This window comes from Oncorhynchus gorbuscha, linkage group LG08 (genome assembly GCF_021184085.1).
Source record: "Oncorhynchus gorbuscha isolate QuinsamMale2020 ecotype Even-year linkage group LG08, OgorEven_v1.0, whole genome shotgun sequence".
In the NCBI taxonomy this organism is placed as follows: domain Eukaryota; kingdom Metazoa; phylum Chordata; class Actinopteri; order Salmoniformes; family Salmonidae; genus Oncorhynchus; species Oncorhynchus gorbuscha.
The window spans coordinates 49,763,161-49,775,660 of NC_060180.1; the positions used below are offsets into that span (position 1 = coordinate 49,763,161).

At 46.2% G+C, this 12,500-nt stretch overlaps 1 protein-coding gene across 1 annotated transcript in view; it reads right to left on the reverse strand.

Moving 5' to 3' along the window:
• Positions 1-12,500, reverse strand: part of LOC124041771 (PH domain leucine-rich repeat protein phosphatase 1-like) — a 102,196-nt gene that overhangs the window by 20,240 nt on the left and 69,456 nt on the right. The window contains exons 5-9 of the mRNA XM_046359768.1: positions 9,312-9,458; positions 8,090-8,317; positions 3,796-3,998; positions 3,310-3,370; positions 3,099-3,194 (exon numbers count right to left, since the gene is read on the reverse strand). Coding sequence (XP_046215724.1) covers positions 3,099-3,194; positions 3,310-3,370; positions 3,796-3,998; positions 8,090-8,317; positions 9,312-9,458 — 735 coding nt within the window. The remainder of the gene's footprint in view (positions 1-3,098; positions 3,195-3,309; positions 3,371-3,795; positions 3,999-8,089; positions 8,318-9,311; positions 9,459-12,500) is intronic.

Sequence of the window (12,500 nt, forward strand, 5' to 3'; positions counted from 1 at the left end):
AACACTAACAGCACACAGACAAGAAACACTAACAGCACACAGACAAGAAACACTAACAGCACACAGACAAGAAACACTAACAGCACACAGACAAGAAACACTAACAGCACACAGACAAGAAACACTAACAGCGCACAGACAAGAAACACTAACAGCACACAGACAAGAAACGGAAACATTAACGCCTGAGGAAGGAACCAAAGGGAGTGATATAAACAGGGCAGGTAATCACAAGGAGGCGATGGAGTCCAGGTGATTGTCATTAGGCGTTGACGACCGTGGAGATGGGGACAGGTAATGTCTCCTCTGACCTTCCTGACCATTTAATGATGGATTCTAATGTCTCCTCCTGACCATTTAATGATGATTCTAATGCGCTGAACAATCAGCAGCCTGGTGACTAGAGGCCGGAGAGGGAGCGAGCACACGTGACAATTAATTAGAAAGAGAAATGTCTCTTAGGCTCAGGCTAGGTATATAAATGCTCCTGTTGACAGGGCCTCCTTCAGAGCACTAAGAAACAAATGCACAGGATTGATCAGAAAGTCCAAATCAGATGACTATTTAAATGCAGTCACAGAGAACCTAAACACCCCTACCAAGTTCTGTCTCCTCTGAAGCATTTAATCAAATCTAATGTGCCTTTCTGACCATTTAATGAGGTTCTAATGTCTCCTCTGACCTTCCTGACCATTTAATGATGGATTCTAATGTCTCCTCTGACCTTCCTGATCATTTAATGATGGATTCTAATGTCTCCTCTGGTCTTCCTGACCATTTAATGATGGGTTCTAATGTCTCCTCTGGTCTTCCTGACCATTTAATGATGGATTCTAATGTCTCCTCTGACCTTCCTGACCATTTAATGATGGATTCTAATGTCTCCTCTGGCCTTCCTGACCATTTAATGATGGATTCTAATGTCTCCTCTGGCCTTCCTGACCATTTAATGATGGATTCTAATGTCTCCTCTGGCCTTCCTGACCATTTAATGATGGGTTCTAATGTCTCCTCTGGCCTTCCTGACCATTTAATGATGGATTCTAATGTCTCCTCTGACCTTCCTGACCATTTAATGATGGGTTCTAATGTCTCCTCTGACCTTCCTGACCATTTAATGATGGATTCTAATGTCTCCTCTGGCCTTCCTGACCATTTAATGATGGGTTCTAATGTCTCCTCTGGCCTTCCTGACCATTTAATGATGGATTCTAATGTCTCCTCTGGCCTTCCTGACCATTTAATGATGGATTCTAATGTCTCCTCTGGCCTTCCTGACCATTTAATGATGGGTTCTAATGTCTCCTCTGACCTTCCTGACCATTTAATGATGGATTCTAATGTCTCCTCTGGCCTTCCTGACCATTTAATGATGGATTCTAATGTCTCCTCTGGCCTTCCTGACCATTTAATGATGGGTTATAATGTCTCCTCTGACCTTCCTGACCATTTAATGATGGATTCTAATGTCTCCTCTGACCTTCCTGACCATTTAATGATGGATTCTAATGTCTCCTCTGGCCTTTCTGACCATTTAATGATGGATTCTAATGTCTCCTCTGACCTTCCTGACCATTTAATGATGGATTCTAATGTCTCCTCTGGCCTTCCTGACCATTTAATGATGGATTCTAATGTCTCCTCTGGCCTTCCTGACCATTTAATGATGGATTCTAATGTCTCCTCTGGTCTTCCTGACCATTTAATGATGGGTTCTAATGTCTCCTCTGGCCTTCCTGACCATTTAATGATGGGTTCTAATGTCTCCTCTGGCCTTCCTGACCATTTAATGATGGATTCTAATGTCTCCTCTGGCCTTCCTGACCATTTAATGATGGATTCTAATGTCTCCTCTGGTCTTCCTGACCATTTAATGATGGATTCTAATGTCTCCTCTGGTCTTCCTGACCATTTAATGATGGGTTCTAATGTCTCCTCTGGCCTTCCTGACCATTTAATTATGGATTCTAATGAAGTGAAGGATGAAGCAGATATTGTAGGAGTTTTTAACGAGCACTTCATATCTGCTAGTTCAGGTTTTGATAATGGTGGGGCCCAGGGCTCTAATGTAAGCTCTGTTACAGTCAACTATGATATAAGCCATTATGTAAACCATTTTAACTTTGAGTCTGTGTCTTATGCTGAGGTCTATAAAGCCCTAAAGGCAATCGACACTAAAAGGTCTGCAGGTCCAGACAACCTGGATCCCTACCTCTTAAAGGCAGCTTGTATTATTACTGAACCTGTGGCTCACATTTTCAACTTGAGTCTCTTGACCAATCCAATACCCAGCATTTGGAAATCAGCTTACGTCCTCCCGCTGCTAAAGGGTGGAGATCCCTCAGATGCTAATAACCACGGTCCTAACTATCTCCAAACTCCCTATCCTGGCCAAAGTCTATGAATCCCCGAGTGAACTCACAGAACTCAACGTCTTAATTGAAAAGAACATACTGAGAGGGGTCGAGTCTGGCTTCAGATCGGGGCACAGCACCACAACTGCAGCTACGGCAGTGCCTTCTCGTTTTGTGCATCAGAGGCAGGGAATAGTCTACAACTCATGCTTCATCTAGATATGTTAGTGCCACTGAATGAATTAACATTTTGATGGGAGACTCTGTTACAGAGGAGTGTGAATGCTATTTTTTTTTTAAAGTCTGGATCATCTTGTTGCATTGTACCGTATTGTTGTATGTTTTCTTTCTGTAATGTATGTGTGGTCACTGCCTTCTTGGCCAGGTCTCCTTTGAAAAAGAGACTCTGGGTCTCAATGGGCTTTTCCTGGTTGAAAAACTATTGAGCCATTGGGAGAGAGACTGATCGTAGCTAGAGATAGATAGGCAGGGAGACCGTAGATAAAGAGAGCGAGAGACCATAGATAGAGACTAGATAGAGACCGTAGATAGAGAGAGAGAGAGACCATAGATAGAGACCGTAGAGAGAGAGAGAGACCATAGATAGAGATGATAGAGAGAGAGACTGGCGTTAGATAGAGAGAGAGATGTACATTTGGCAATGCTTCCCATGCCAATAAAGCCCTTTGAATTGAATTGAATTCAGAGAGAGCAAGAGAGAGCGAGAGAGCAAGAAAAACTGACCGTGCTGGGAGCTCAGTAATGAGGTTGTGGCTAATGTCCAGAACTTCTAGTTTCTTAATCTCGCACAGCCACTCTGGGACAGCCTCCATACGATTCCTACAGAGAGAGAGGGGGAGAGGAGAGGTTAGGTTTGAAGAGGCTTTGTGAGTATGCTACGTTTTAGAGTATTTTCTGCAATGTTGAGTGTTGAAGGGAAGTTGTCAGGCCTCACCTGGAGATGTCCATGTAGGTGAGTGTGGAGGGCACTGGGCTGACCTCCAGCTCCCGTAGTTCTATAGAAGGGAACACAGAGAGCATTAAACCACCGACGCGGGGTGTGTCGTGACGAATGGAGGCAGATGCTGTAGCTATATGGTGACAGAGACTGAGAATGCATTCCAGACGCGGTAGGCTCTCCCCGCGTCCGTTTGCGATATCACAACAACAAAGACGTCACTTCTAACAGCGAATGCTGGTTTTTGTCTCCCTGCACGTACAATAGAACAGCAGTTATATTTATTTACAACGGCGCTGGATGAACCCATTCACCTGGGGCGGCCGGTGGCATTTGTTTCACCTATCGCCAATCTCAGCCTTAACCATTAGTGTGGAAAACGCTAAACTGACCCAGGGTCAGCGTCTAGGGGCAACGTCATCCTCCTACGTCTTTACGAGCACAGCAGGCATCGATGGACTCTAACTGGGGACGCAGACCCACCGTTGTTCTGTGCGTAGACGGCTTTGAGCACGGAGCCCTTGACCTTGAGGGTGGCGATGTGGTTCCTCTCACAGTGGAGGACCTCCAGGCGTGGGAACAGGGAGGCATCCAGCTCCTCCAGCCCGTTGTCACGCACATCCAGCTGGGTCACGTGCCTCAGCAGGTCTGGCTCGTCTGGGACCACCAACCGGATCTTATTCAGCCTGATGGCACAGAGTGCAGAGGTTAGAGGTCATGCATAATTGGACAGTAGGCAGTATGGGCTGTTGCCTAATTAACCATCAGATCAAGATCAATGTCTGTATGGGTTGATTTTGTTGTTGTTGGAGTTGTCAACAAAGGGGAATTTGAAATCAAATCTGATTTTACTTGAAACTAACACCTTGATTCAATATCTACAATCCTTCCCGAGTGGCACGGCGGTCTAAGGCACTGTATCTGCAAGAGGCAACACAACAGTCCCTGGTTCGAATCCAGGCTGAATCACATCCGGCCGTGATTGGGAGTCCCATAGGGCGGTGCACAATTGGCCCAGCGTGGTCCGGGTTTGGCCGGGGTTCCTAGGCCGTCATTGTAAATAAGAATTAGCTCTTAACTGACTTGCCTAGTTAAATAAGGTTCAATAAATATAAAATTAAATAAGAGATGGTCTAGATATCTCATATGTGTGACCAAATAAATGTACCGAGGTCTCCTCACTTGAAATCTGACCTCAACGGTCCCGGCCCCCTCTCTGTGTGTGCACCCCGGCCCCCTCTCTGTGTGTGCACCCCGGCCCCCTCTCTGTGTGTGCACCCCGGCCCCCTCTCTGTGTGTGCACCCCGGCCCCCTCTCTGTGTGTGCACCATCGGGGTTACTCATTAACAGCTTTACGTGCTAAATGACCTGACACTCAACACATTTCTACATATTTCTGTAAAAGACTGGAAAAAGCCGCACGGACCGACAAAAAGAACAGACCCCACCGTATTCATCTCTAGCTACAATCACCTGTGATCTTTGGTCCTGGGCTTGACAATATGACACAGAGACACTTCAGTGAATGTCCCATCGTCGTGACAGGAGTGATGTATTAACTTGACAAATAACGCTAAGTCACTCAAAGCCTGCGCTTTCCCAAGCAGGGAGGACATCGGTCTAGTAATGATTACGTGACTTTCCATGCTGATTCTGTTTATTCTGGTTCTGTTCCATGCTGACTGTCTGTTTAGCCTGGTTCTGTTCCATGCTGATTCTGTTTAGCCTAGTTCTGTTCCATGCCAACTGTCTGTTTAGCCTGGTTCTGTTCCAAGCTGATTCTCTGTTTAGCCTAGTTCTGTTCCATGCTGATTCTTTGTTTAGCCCGGTTCTGTTCCATGCTGATTCTCTGTTTAGCCTAGTTCTGTTCCATGCTGATTCTTTGTTTAGCCCGGTTCTGTTCCATGCTGATTCTCTGTTTAGCCTGGTTCTGTTCCATCTGACTCTCTGTTTAGCCTGGTTCTGTTCCATGCGGACTGTCCGTTTAGCCTGGCTCTGTTCCATGCCGATTCTCTGTTTAGCCTGGTTCTGTTCCATGCTGATTCTCTGTTTAGCCTGGTTCTGTTCCATGCTGATTCTCTGCTTAGCCTGGTTCTGTTCCATGCTGACTGTCTGTTTAGCCTGGTTCTGTTCCATGCTGACTGTCTGTTTAGCCTGGTTCTGTTCCATGCCGATTCTCTGTTTAGACTGGGTCTGTTCCATGCTGATTCTCTGTTTAGCCAGGTTCTGTTCTATGCTGACTGTCTGTTTAGCCTGGTTCTGTTCCATGCCGATTCTCTGTTTAGCCTGGTTCTGTTCCATGCTGATTCTTTGTTTAGCCCGGTTCTGTTCCATGCTGATTCTCTGTTTAGCCTGGTTCTGTTCCATGCTGATTCTCTCTGTTTAGCCTGGTTCTGTTCCATGCTGATTCTCTGTTTAGCCAGGTTCTGTTCTATGCTGACTATCTGTTTAGCCTGGTTCTGTTCCAATGCCGATTCTCTGTTTAGCCTGGTTCTGTTCCATGCTGATTCTCTGTTTAGCCTGGTTCCATTTGCCTTTCTGTTGATGCCTGGTTCTGTTCACTGCCAACTTTCTGTTTAGCCTGGTTCTGTTCCCTGCCGACTTTCTGTTTAGCCTGGTTCTGTTCCCTGCCAACTTTCTGTTTAGCCTGATTCTGTTCCCTGCCGACTTTCTGTTTAGCCTGATTCTGTTCCCTGACAACTTTCTGTTTAGCCTGATTCTGTTCCCTGACAACTTTCTGTTTAGCCTGGTTCTGTTCCCTGCCGACATTCTGTTTAGCCTGGTTCTGTTCCCTGCCGACTTTTTGTTTAGCCTGATTCTGTTCCCTGCCGACTTTCTGTTTAGCCTGATTCTGTTCCCTGACAACTTTCTGTTTAGCCTGATTCTTTTCCCTGCCGACATTCTGTTTAGCCTGATTCTGTTCCCTGACAACTTTCTGTTTAGCCTGATTCTTTTCCCTGCCAACATTCTGTTTAGCCTGATTCTGTTCCCTGCCGACATTCTGTTTAGCCTGGTTCTGTTCCCTGCCGACATTCTGTTTAGCCTGATTCTGTTCCCTGCCGACATTCTGTTTAGCCTGATTCTGTTCCCTGCCGACTTTCTGTTTAGCCTGGTTCTGTTCCCTGCCGACATTCTGTTTAGCCTGATTCTGTTCCCTGCCGACATTCTGTTTAGCCTGATTCTTTTCCCTGCCGACATTCTGTTTAGCCTGGTTCTGTTCCCTGCCGACATTCTGTTTAGCCTGGTTCTGTTCCCTGCCGACATTCTGTTTAGCCTGATTCTGTTCCCTGCCGACATTCTGTTTAGCCTGATTCTTTTCCCTGCCGACATTCTGTTTAGCCTGGTTCTGTTCCCTGCCGACATTCTGTTTAGCCTGATTCTGTTCCCTGCCGACATTCTGTTTAGCCTGATTCTGTTCCCTGCCGACTTTCTGTTTAGCCTGATTCTGTTCCCTGACAACTTTCTGTTTAGCCTGATTCTTTTCCCTGCCGACATTCTGTTTAGCCTGATTCTGTTCCCTGCCGACATTCTGTTTAGCCTGGTTCTATTCCCTGACAACTTTCTATTTAGCCTGATTCTTTTCCCTGCCGACATTCTGTTTAGCCTGATTCTGTTCCCTGACAACTTTCTGTTTAGCCTGATTCTTTTCCCTGCCAACATTCTGTTTAGCCTGATTCTGTTCCCTGCCGACATTCTGTTTAGCCTGATTCTGTTCCCTGCCGACATTCTGTTTAGCCTGGTTCTGTTCCATACAGTTTAGTGTAGTCTCCTTTCACTGTTTGAGTTTTGCAATCGAGAGACAAATCCAGTCAAACGTGTCCGTCAAACGTGTCCGGTTTAGCCCGGTTCTGTTCCATGCTGATTCTCTGTTTAGCCTGGTTCTGTTCCATCTGACTCTCTGTTTAGCCTGGTTCTGTTCCATCTGACTCTCTGTTTAGCCCGGTTCTGTTCCATCTGACTCTCTGTTTAGCCCGGTTCTGTTCCATCTGACTCTCTGTTTAGCCTGGTTCTGTTCCATCTGACTCTCTGTTTAGCCCGGTTCTGTTCCATCTGACTCTCTGTTTAGCCCGGTTCTGTTCCATCTGACTCTCTGTTTAGCCTGGTTCTGTTCCCTGCCGACTTTCTGTTTAGCCTGGTTCTGTTCCCTGCCGACTTTCTGTTTAGCCTGATTCTGTTCCCTGACAACTTTCTGTTTAGCCTGATTCTGTTCCCTGCCGACATTCTGTTTAGCCTGATTCTGTTCCCTGACAACTTTCTGTTTAGCCTGGTTCTGTTCCCTGCCGACTTTCTGTTTAGCCTGGTTCTGTTCCCTGCCGACATTCTGTTTAGCCTGGTTCTGTTAAAAAAAAGTTTAGTGTAGTCTCCTTTCACTGTTTGAGTTTTGCAATCGAGAGACAAATCCAGTCAAACGTGTCCGGCTGGCAACAATGTGTCTACACATGTACCGAATGTTTCCCGCCAGGTGTCTAGACGTGATTACGACTAGGTGTAGGCTGTGTTCAGATCGTAAGAATGGACAAAACACGCATGGCGTTCATTTGGTGAACGAGTTGCATGCATCTGCCATTACTGTACAAGCAATGGGGGAAAAAAACGGCCTGGGTGCAAAGCTTGACGTCTGCTTGTAATGAGGATACTCTGACTGGATTACAAAAGGTTTCTGAATCCCGAGCTGTAGATAGGATCTGAATCAAGCCCGTTGTCTGCCCGTTTCTCTGTCTGTCTGTCCGTCCGTCCGTCTAGCTATCTGTCTATCTATATCTGTCTGTCTGCGTACCGTAGGTCGACGTGTTTGACTCGGAGCAGTCTGAAGCTCTGCAGCACCAGCGTGTCCAGGCTGTTGCCGGCCATACACAGCCTCTCCATGGACGCCAGACGCTCTAACACCTGGGGCACGTGGGTAAACTGGTTGAAGGACAGGCCCAGGTAGCCCAGTCTCTGGAGTGAACCCAGCTCACTGGGTAACTCACTCAGACAGTTACCGTCTAGGAGAAACGTCTGCAGGCTGAAGAAAGAGAGAGAGGGAGAGAAAGAGAGAGAGCGAGAGAGAGGGTGAGCATGATGTGAGAAGACAGCATTTTAACTTTGTGTGAAAAAACACACTGACATTTCTCTGTTATTTTAAGAATCCCTGTCTAATGCGTGGTGATCAAGTACAATCAAAAGAGCTACATTACAAACAGAGGAGTCCCTTTTTCAACGAAGTCATTCTCCACATTCTGATACTAAGGTCTTTCCGGCTACAACCAGGAGGTGGCAGTAGTAGCAATGAGGCTCGGTGAGCATACTGAGGCATTCACAGGCTGCATTCCAGATCCTTCCATTAGACGAGAGGAGAGGTGCTCAGCTACTGCTGCTGCTGCTGCTGCGAGGAAGCAGACATCACCTCATCACAGCTTCTCTCTCCCGTCCCAAAGTATCACCGCACGTGAACTACTATCAGTTTTCCTATCGGCTCAGTCTGCATTCACTTCAGGCTACCATCAGCTCGTCAGACAATCATCTGAAATGTTAAACATAGGAGCTATCCAATGGTCTCCTGTGCCTGGAGAAGGTGGATAGAACCTAACACTAACCACTGATGCTTCATGTTGAAGGTTAGGGTCGCGGGTGAGGTCACCTGATCCTAGGACTGTGGTTAAGAGCGACCTTCGACCTCTCTGTCCCTCCCATCCCAAATGGCACCCTATTTCCTATGACGTGCACTACTTTTGACCAGAGCCTCTGGGGGGGGGGGGAGTAGTACACGATACAGGGAATAGAGCCCTACAGTGGTGGTGTCATAATACCCATAAAACCTAGCGGTCATCGGGGATTTTAGAAACCCTTCAAATAAGGGCTGTGTTTCGTGTAGGCTTACCCTTTATCGGAAAAATGAATGGTGGAAACACAATTGGAACCATTTCCCTGTTTTGACCGCTAGGTTTTATGGGTGTTATCACTCATACTGTGGACCTCGATAGGGTGCCATTGACCCCTAGACACTTCCTGGTTCTTACTTGGTCATGGATCCCACAGCTTGGCCCACGTTGGTCAGAAAGTTACAGCTGAGGTTGACCTCGGTGAGGGTGGGGATGTCACAGATGGGCACGGGGAACTGACCCAGCTGGTTATTAGACAGGTTGAGGCTACGCAGACGAGAGAACCTGGCAGAGAGAGGGAGAAGAGGGAGAAGAGAGAGAGGTTGTGAGCAGTATATTTAAGCAATACGGCCCGAGGAGATGTGGTATATGGTCAATATACCATGGCTAAGGGCTGTTCTTAGGCATCATGAAATATACCCTTAGCCACCGTGGTATGTTGGTAAACCCCTGAGAAGCCTTATTGCTATTATAAACTGGCTACCAAAGTAATTAGAGCAGCAAAAATACAAGTTTTGTCATACCCATGGTATACGGTCTGATATACCATGGGGCTTTCAGCCAATCAGCATTCAGGGCTCGAACCAGCCAGTTTATAATATGTATTATATAGTTTGTTGGTTCAAGAGTAGTGTGCTGCTGTGCCCAGGTAACCACACTGTTATAAGAGTAACTGCACTCTGTTAGAATGCTCCCAAAGTTTAAAACAAACGTCAAAAGACTATGGGACTTTCTCTGACCTTTTCCGTTCCTCTGTCATACGGTGGTAACATGTTAAATATCACACATCTGTGATGTTGTGGAGTTAGCAAAGTCAGTGGTCTGACTCAGCAGTCGAAATGCAAATACAAATACATTGTCATGTAGAGGAAACAGGCAGTGTGTGTGTTGTTAGTAGCAACACCAGAGGCTCGTGGCATTTGGCTTCGTGTCCTATGGTTCAGCAGTGACCTTCAGTCAAGTCACCCTTACAGGGGAAAGGGGACAGGAGAGAGAGGGGATGGCACACGGCCCCACCACTCCTGGGCAGATTGCCATGTTAGCCTCAAAGCTGATAACCTCACAAACAAGTCTGCTGCCTTTTAGGCTGGCAATGCTTTGAATCGATCACACGTACACACGTACACACACACACACGCGCACACACACACACGCACAGCCAGTTTAGTCCCTTCATCATGTGTTATTAGAAAAAGGGAAGCTAGATGACAGGGCTATTAATTTGCAAGGCCATTTAATTCCAGCTCAGGTAGAGAGGGAGGCGTCCTCCTGTAGGAGCTGAACCAGACAAGGAGGCCAGGACAACCCTGTGCTCCTGTAGATCACCTGCTCAAATCTGCTGACTAACACCACACATACACACCCTCACCTCTCTGCTCCCCTCTGTCTTCTTCTCCCGCTCTCAATCTCGCTGCATCTCTCAATCTGCCCCCCCCCCCTCCCCCAGATTAGTTCTAGAGAGTGATGTGCCAATCAAATATGGGCAATCAGGTGTGTAGGATACCTAGCCCCTCCTCTAATCCCATAATGCAATGCTCTGTTACAAAGGTCATCACACAGGGAGGGGCTGGATCTGGTTCCGTGCATATGTTTAAACCTTTGACCCTGTGTATTTTCATATTTACAATGCTGACTAAAAGTTATGAAGGACGAGAGAGAGAGAGAAGAGAAGAGAGACAGAGCGAGCGAGAGCGAGCGAGAGCGAGAGCGAGAGCGAGCGAGAGAGAGCGAGAGAGAGAGAGAGAGAGAGAGAGAGAGAGAGAGAGAGAGAGAGAGAGAGAGAGAGAGAGAGAGGGACACCACTTGGAAAAATACTAAATAGTCAGATGCCGTGATGTGAAGGACACCCAGTGTTTATAGGGAAACAAAACGGAAAACCAGGTTCCCATCCAACCTTTTGATGCGAGTAAAGTACATGTCGGATATGAAATGTCACAGCAGGCCTGATGGAAACAAAACGTTTGCCCGTAGACTTTCAAAATGTCGGCAAAACAAAATACGCTAGACAAGGTGGGATCTTTTTGTGTCGGTAAAATTAATTATGCGAGAAATGGTGGTGGAAACGCCTTTTTTGAGGAAATACTGATATCATTGCAATCATATTGAAGTAAACGTAAGAGTCACGCGATGATATGTGGTGTGGTCCTCCCACTACGACGCGGGAAAGCAATGCCGTTTATTAGGCTACCGATTCTATAAATTGCGAACGTACAGGGTGATGAGCTTGATGCTCCTTTCAATAAACATCAAGGGTCTAATTCTGGTGACATGATGATCGATGCTTGGCTGACCTTTGACAAATAAAACTAATCTTCCTATTTTGTTCATAATAATCTCATCAGGTAGGCTATACCCACACTGTATCTGCCAGCTGTTGGCTAGAGGTACGTGCCAAGACCAGAGTGGCACATTTGATTTGATTTATTTCACCTTTATTTAACCAGGTAAGCTAGATGAGAACAAGTTCTCATTTACAGCCCGAGACCTGGCCAAGATAAAGCAAAGCAGTGCGACACAGACAACAACACAGAGTTACACATGGAAAGTCTATATAAAGTGTGTGCAAATGGAGTAAGGAGGTAAGGCAATTAATAGGCCATAGTAGCGAAGTAATTACAATTTAGCAAATTAACACTGGAGTGATAGATGAGCAGATGATGATGTGCAAGTAGAAATACTGGTGTGCAAAAATGCCGAAAAGTAAATAAAAACAATATGGGGATGAGGTAGGTAGATTGGGTGGGCATTTACAGATGGGCTATGTACAGCTGCAGCGATCGGTTAGTTGCTCAGATAGCTGACATTGACTATATAAACACAACATTTTTTGTTACAGTCAATCAATGAAATGTATTTTCAGCAGATGTTACAAAGTGCTTCTACAGAAACCCAGCCTAAAGCCCCAACCACAAGCAATGCAGATGTAGAAGCACAGGGGCTAGGAAAAACTCCCTGGAAAGGAAGGAACCTAGAGAGGAAGCAGGCTCTGAGGGGTGGCCAGTCCTCTTCTGGCTCTGCCGGGTGGAGATTATAAGAGTACATGGCCATTAAGGCCAGATCGTTCTTCAAGATGTTCAAACGTTCATAGATGACCAGCAGGGTCAAATAATAATCACAGTGGTTATAGAGGGTGCAACAGGTCAGCCCCTCACGAATATATGTGTAGAGTTGAAAATGCGATGGAAACCCATTGAACTTGTAGTTTTTATTCAATACATCACTGCAAAAGGTATTTTGATGACCACTACATCCTCATGCACAGCCTTTAATCAACAACAAGTCACTTTGGTGGAAACATCTCTGGTGGGAAAATGCGCATATTGTTTT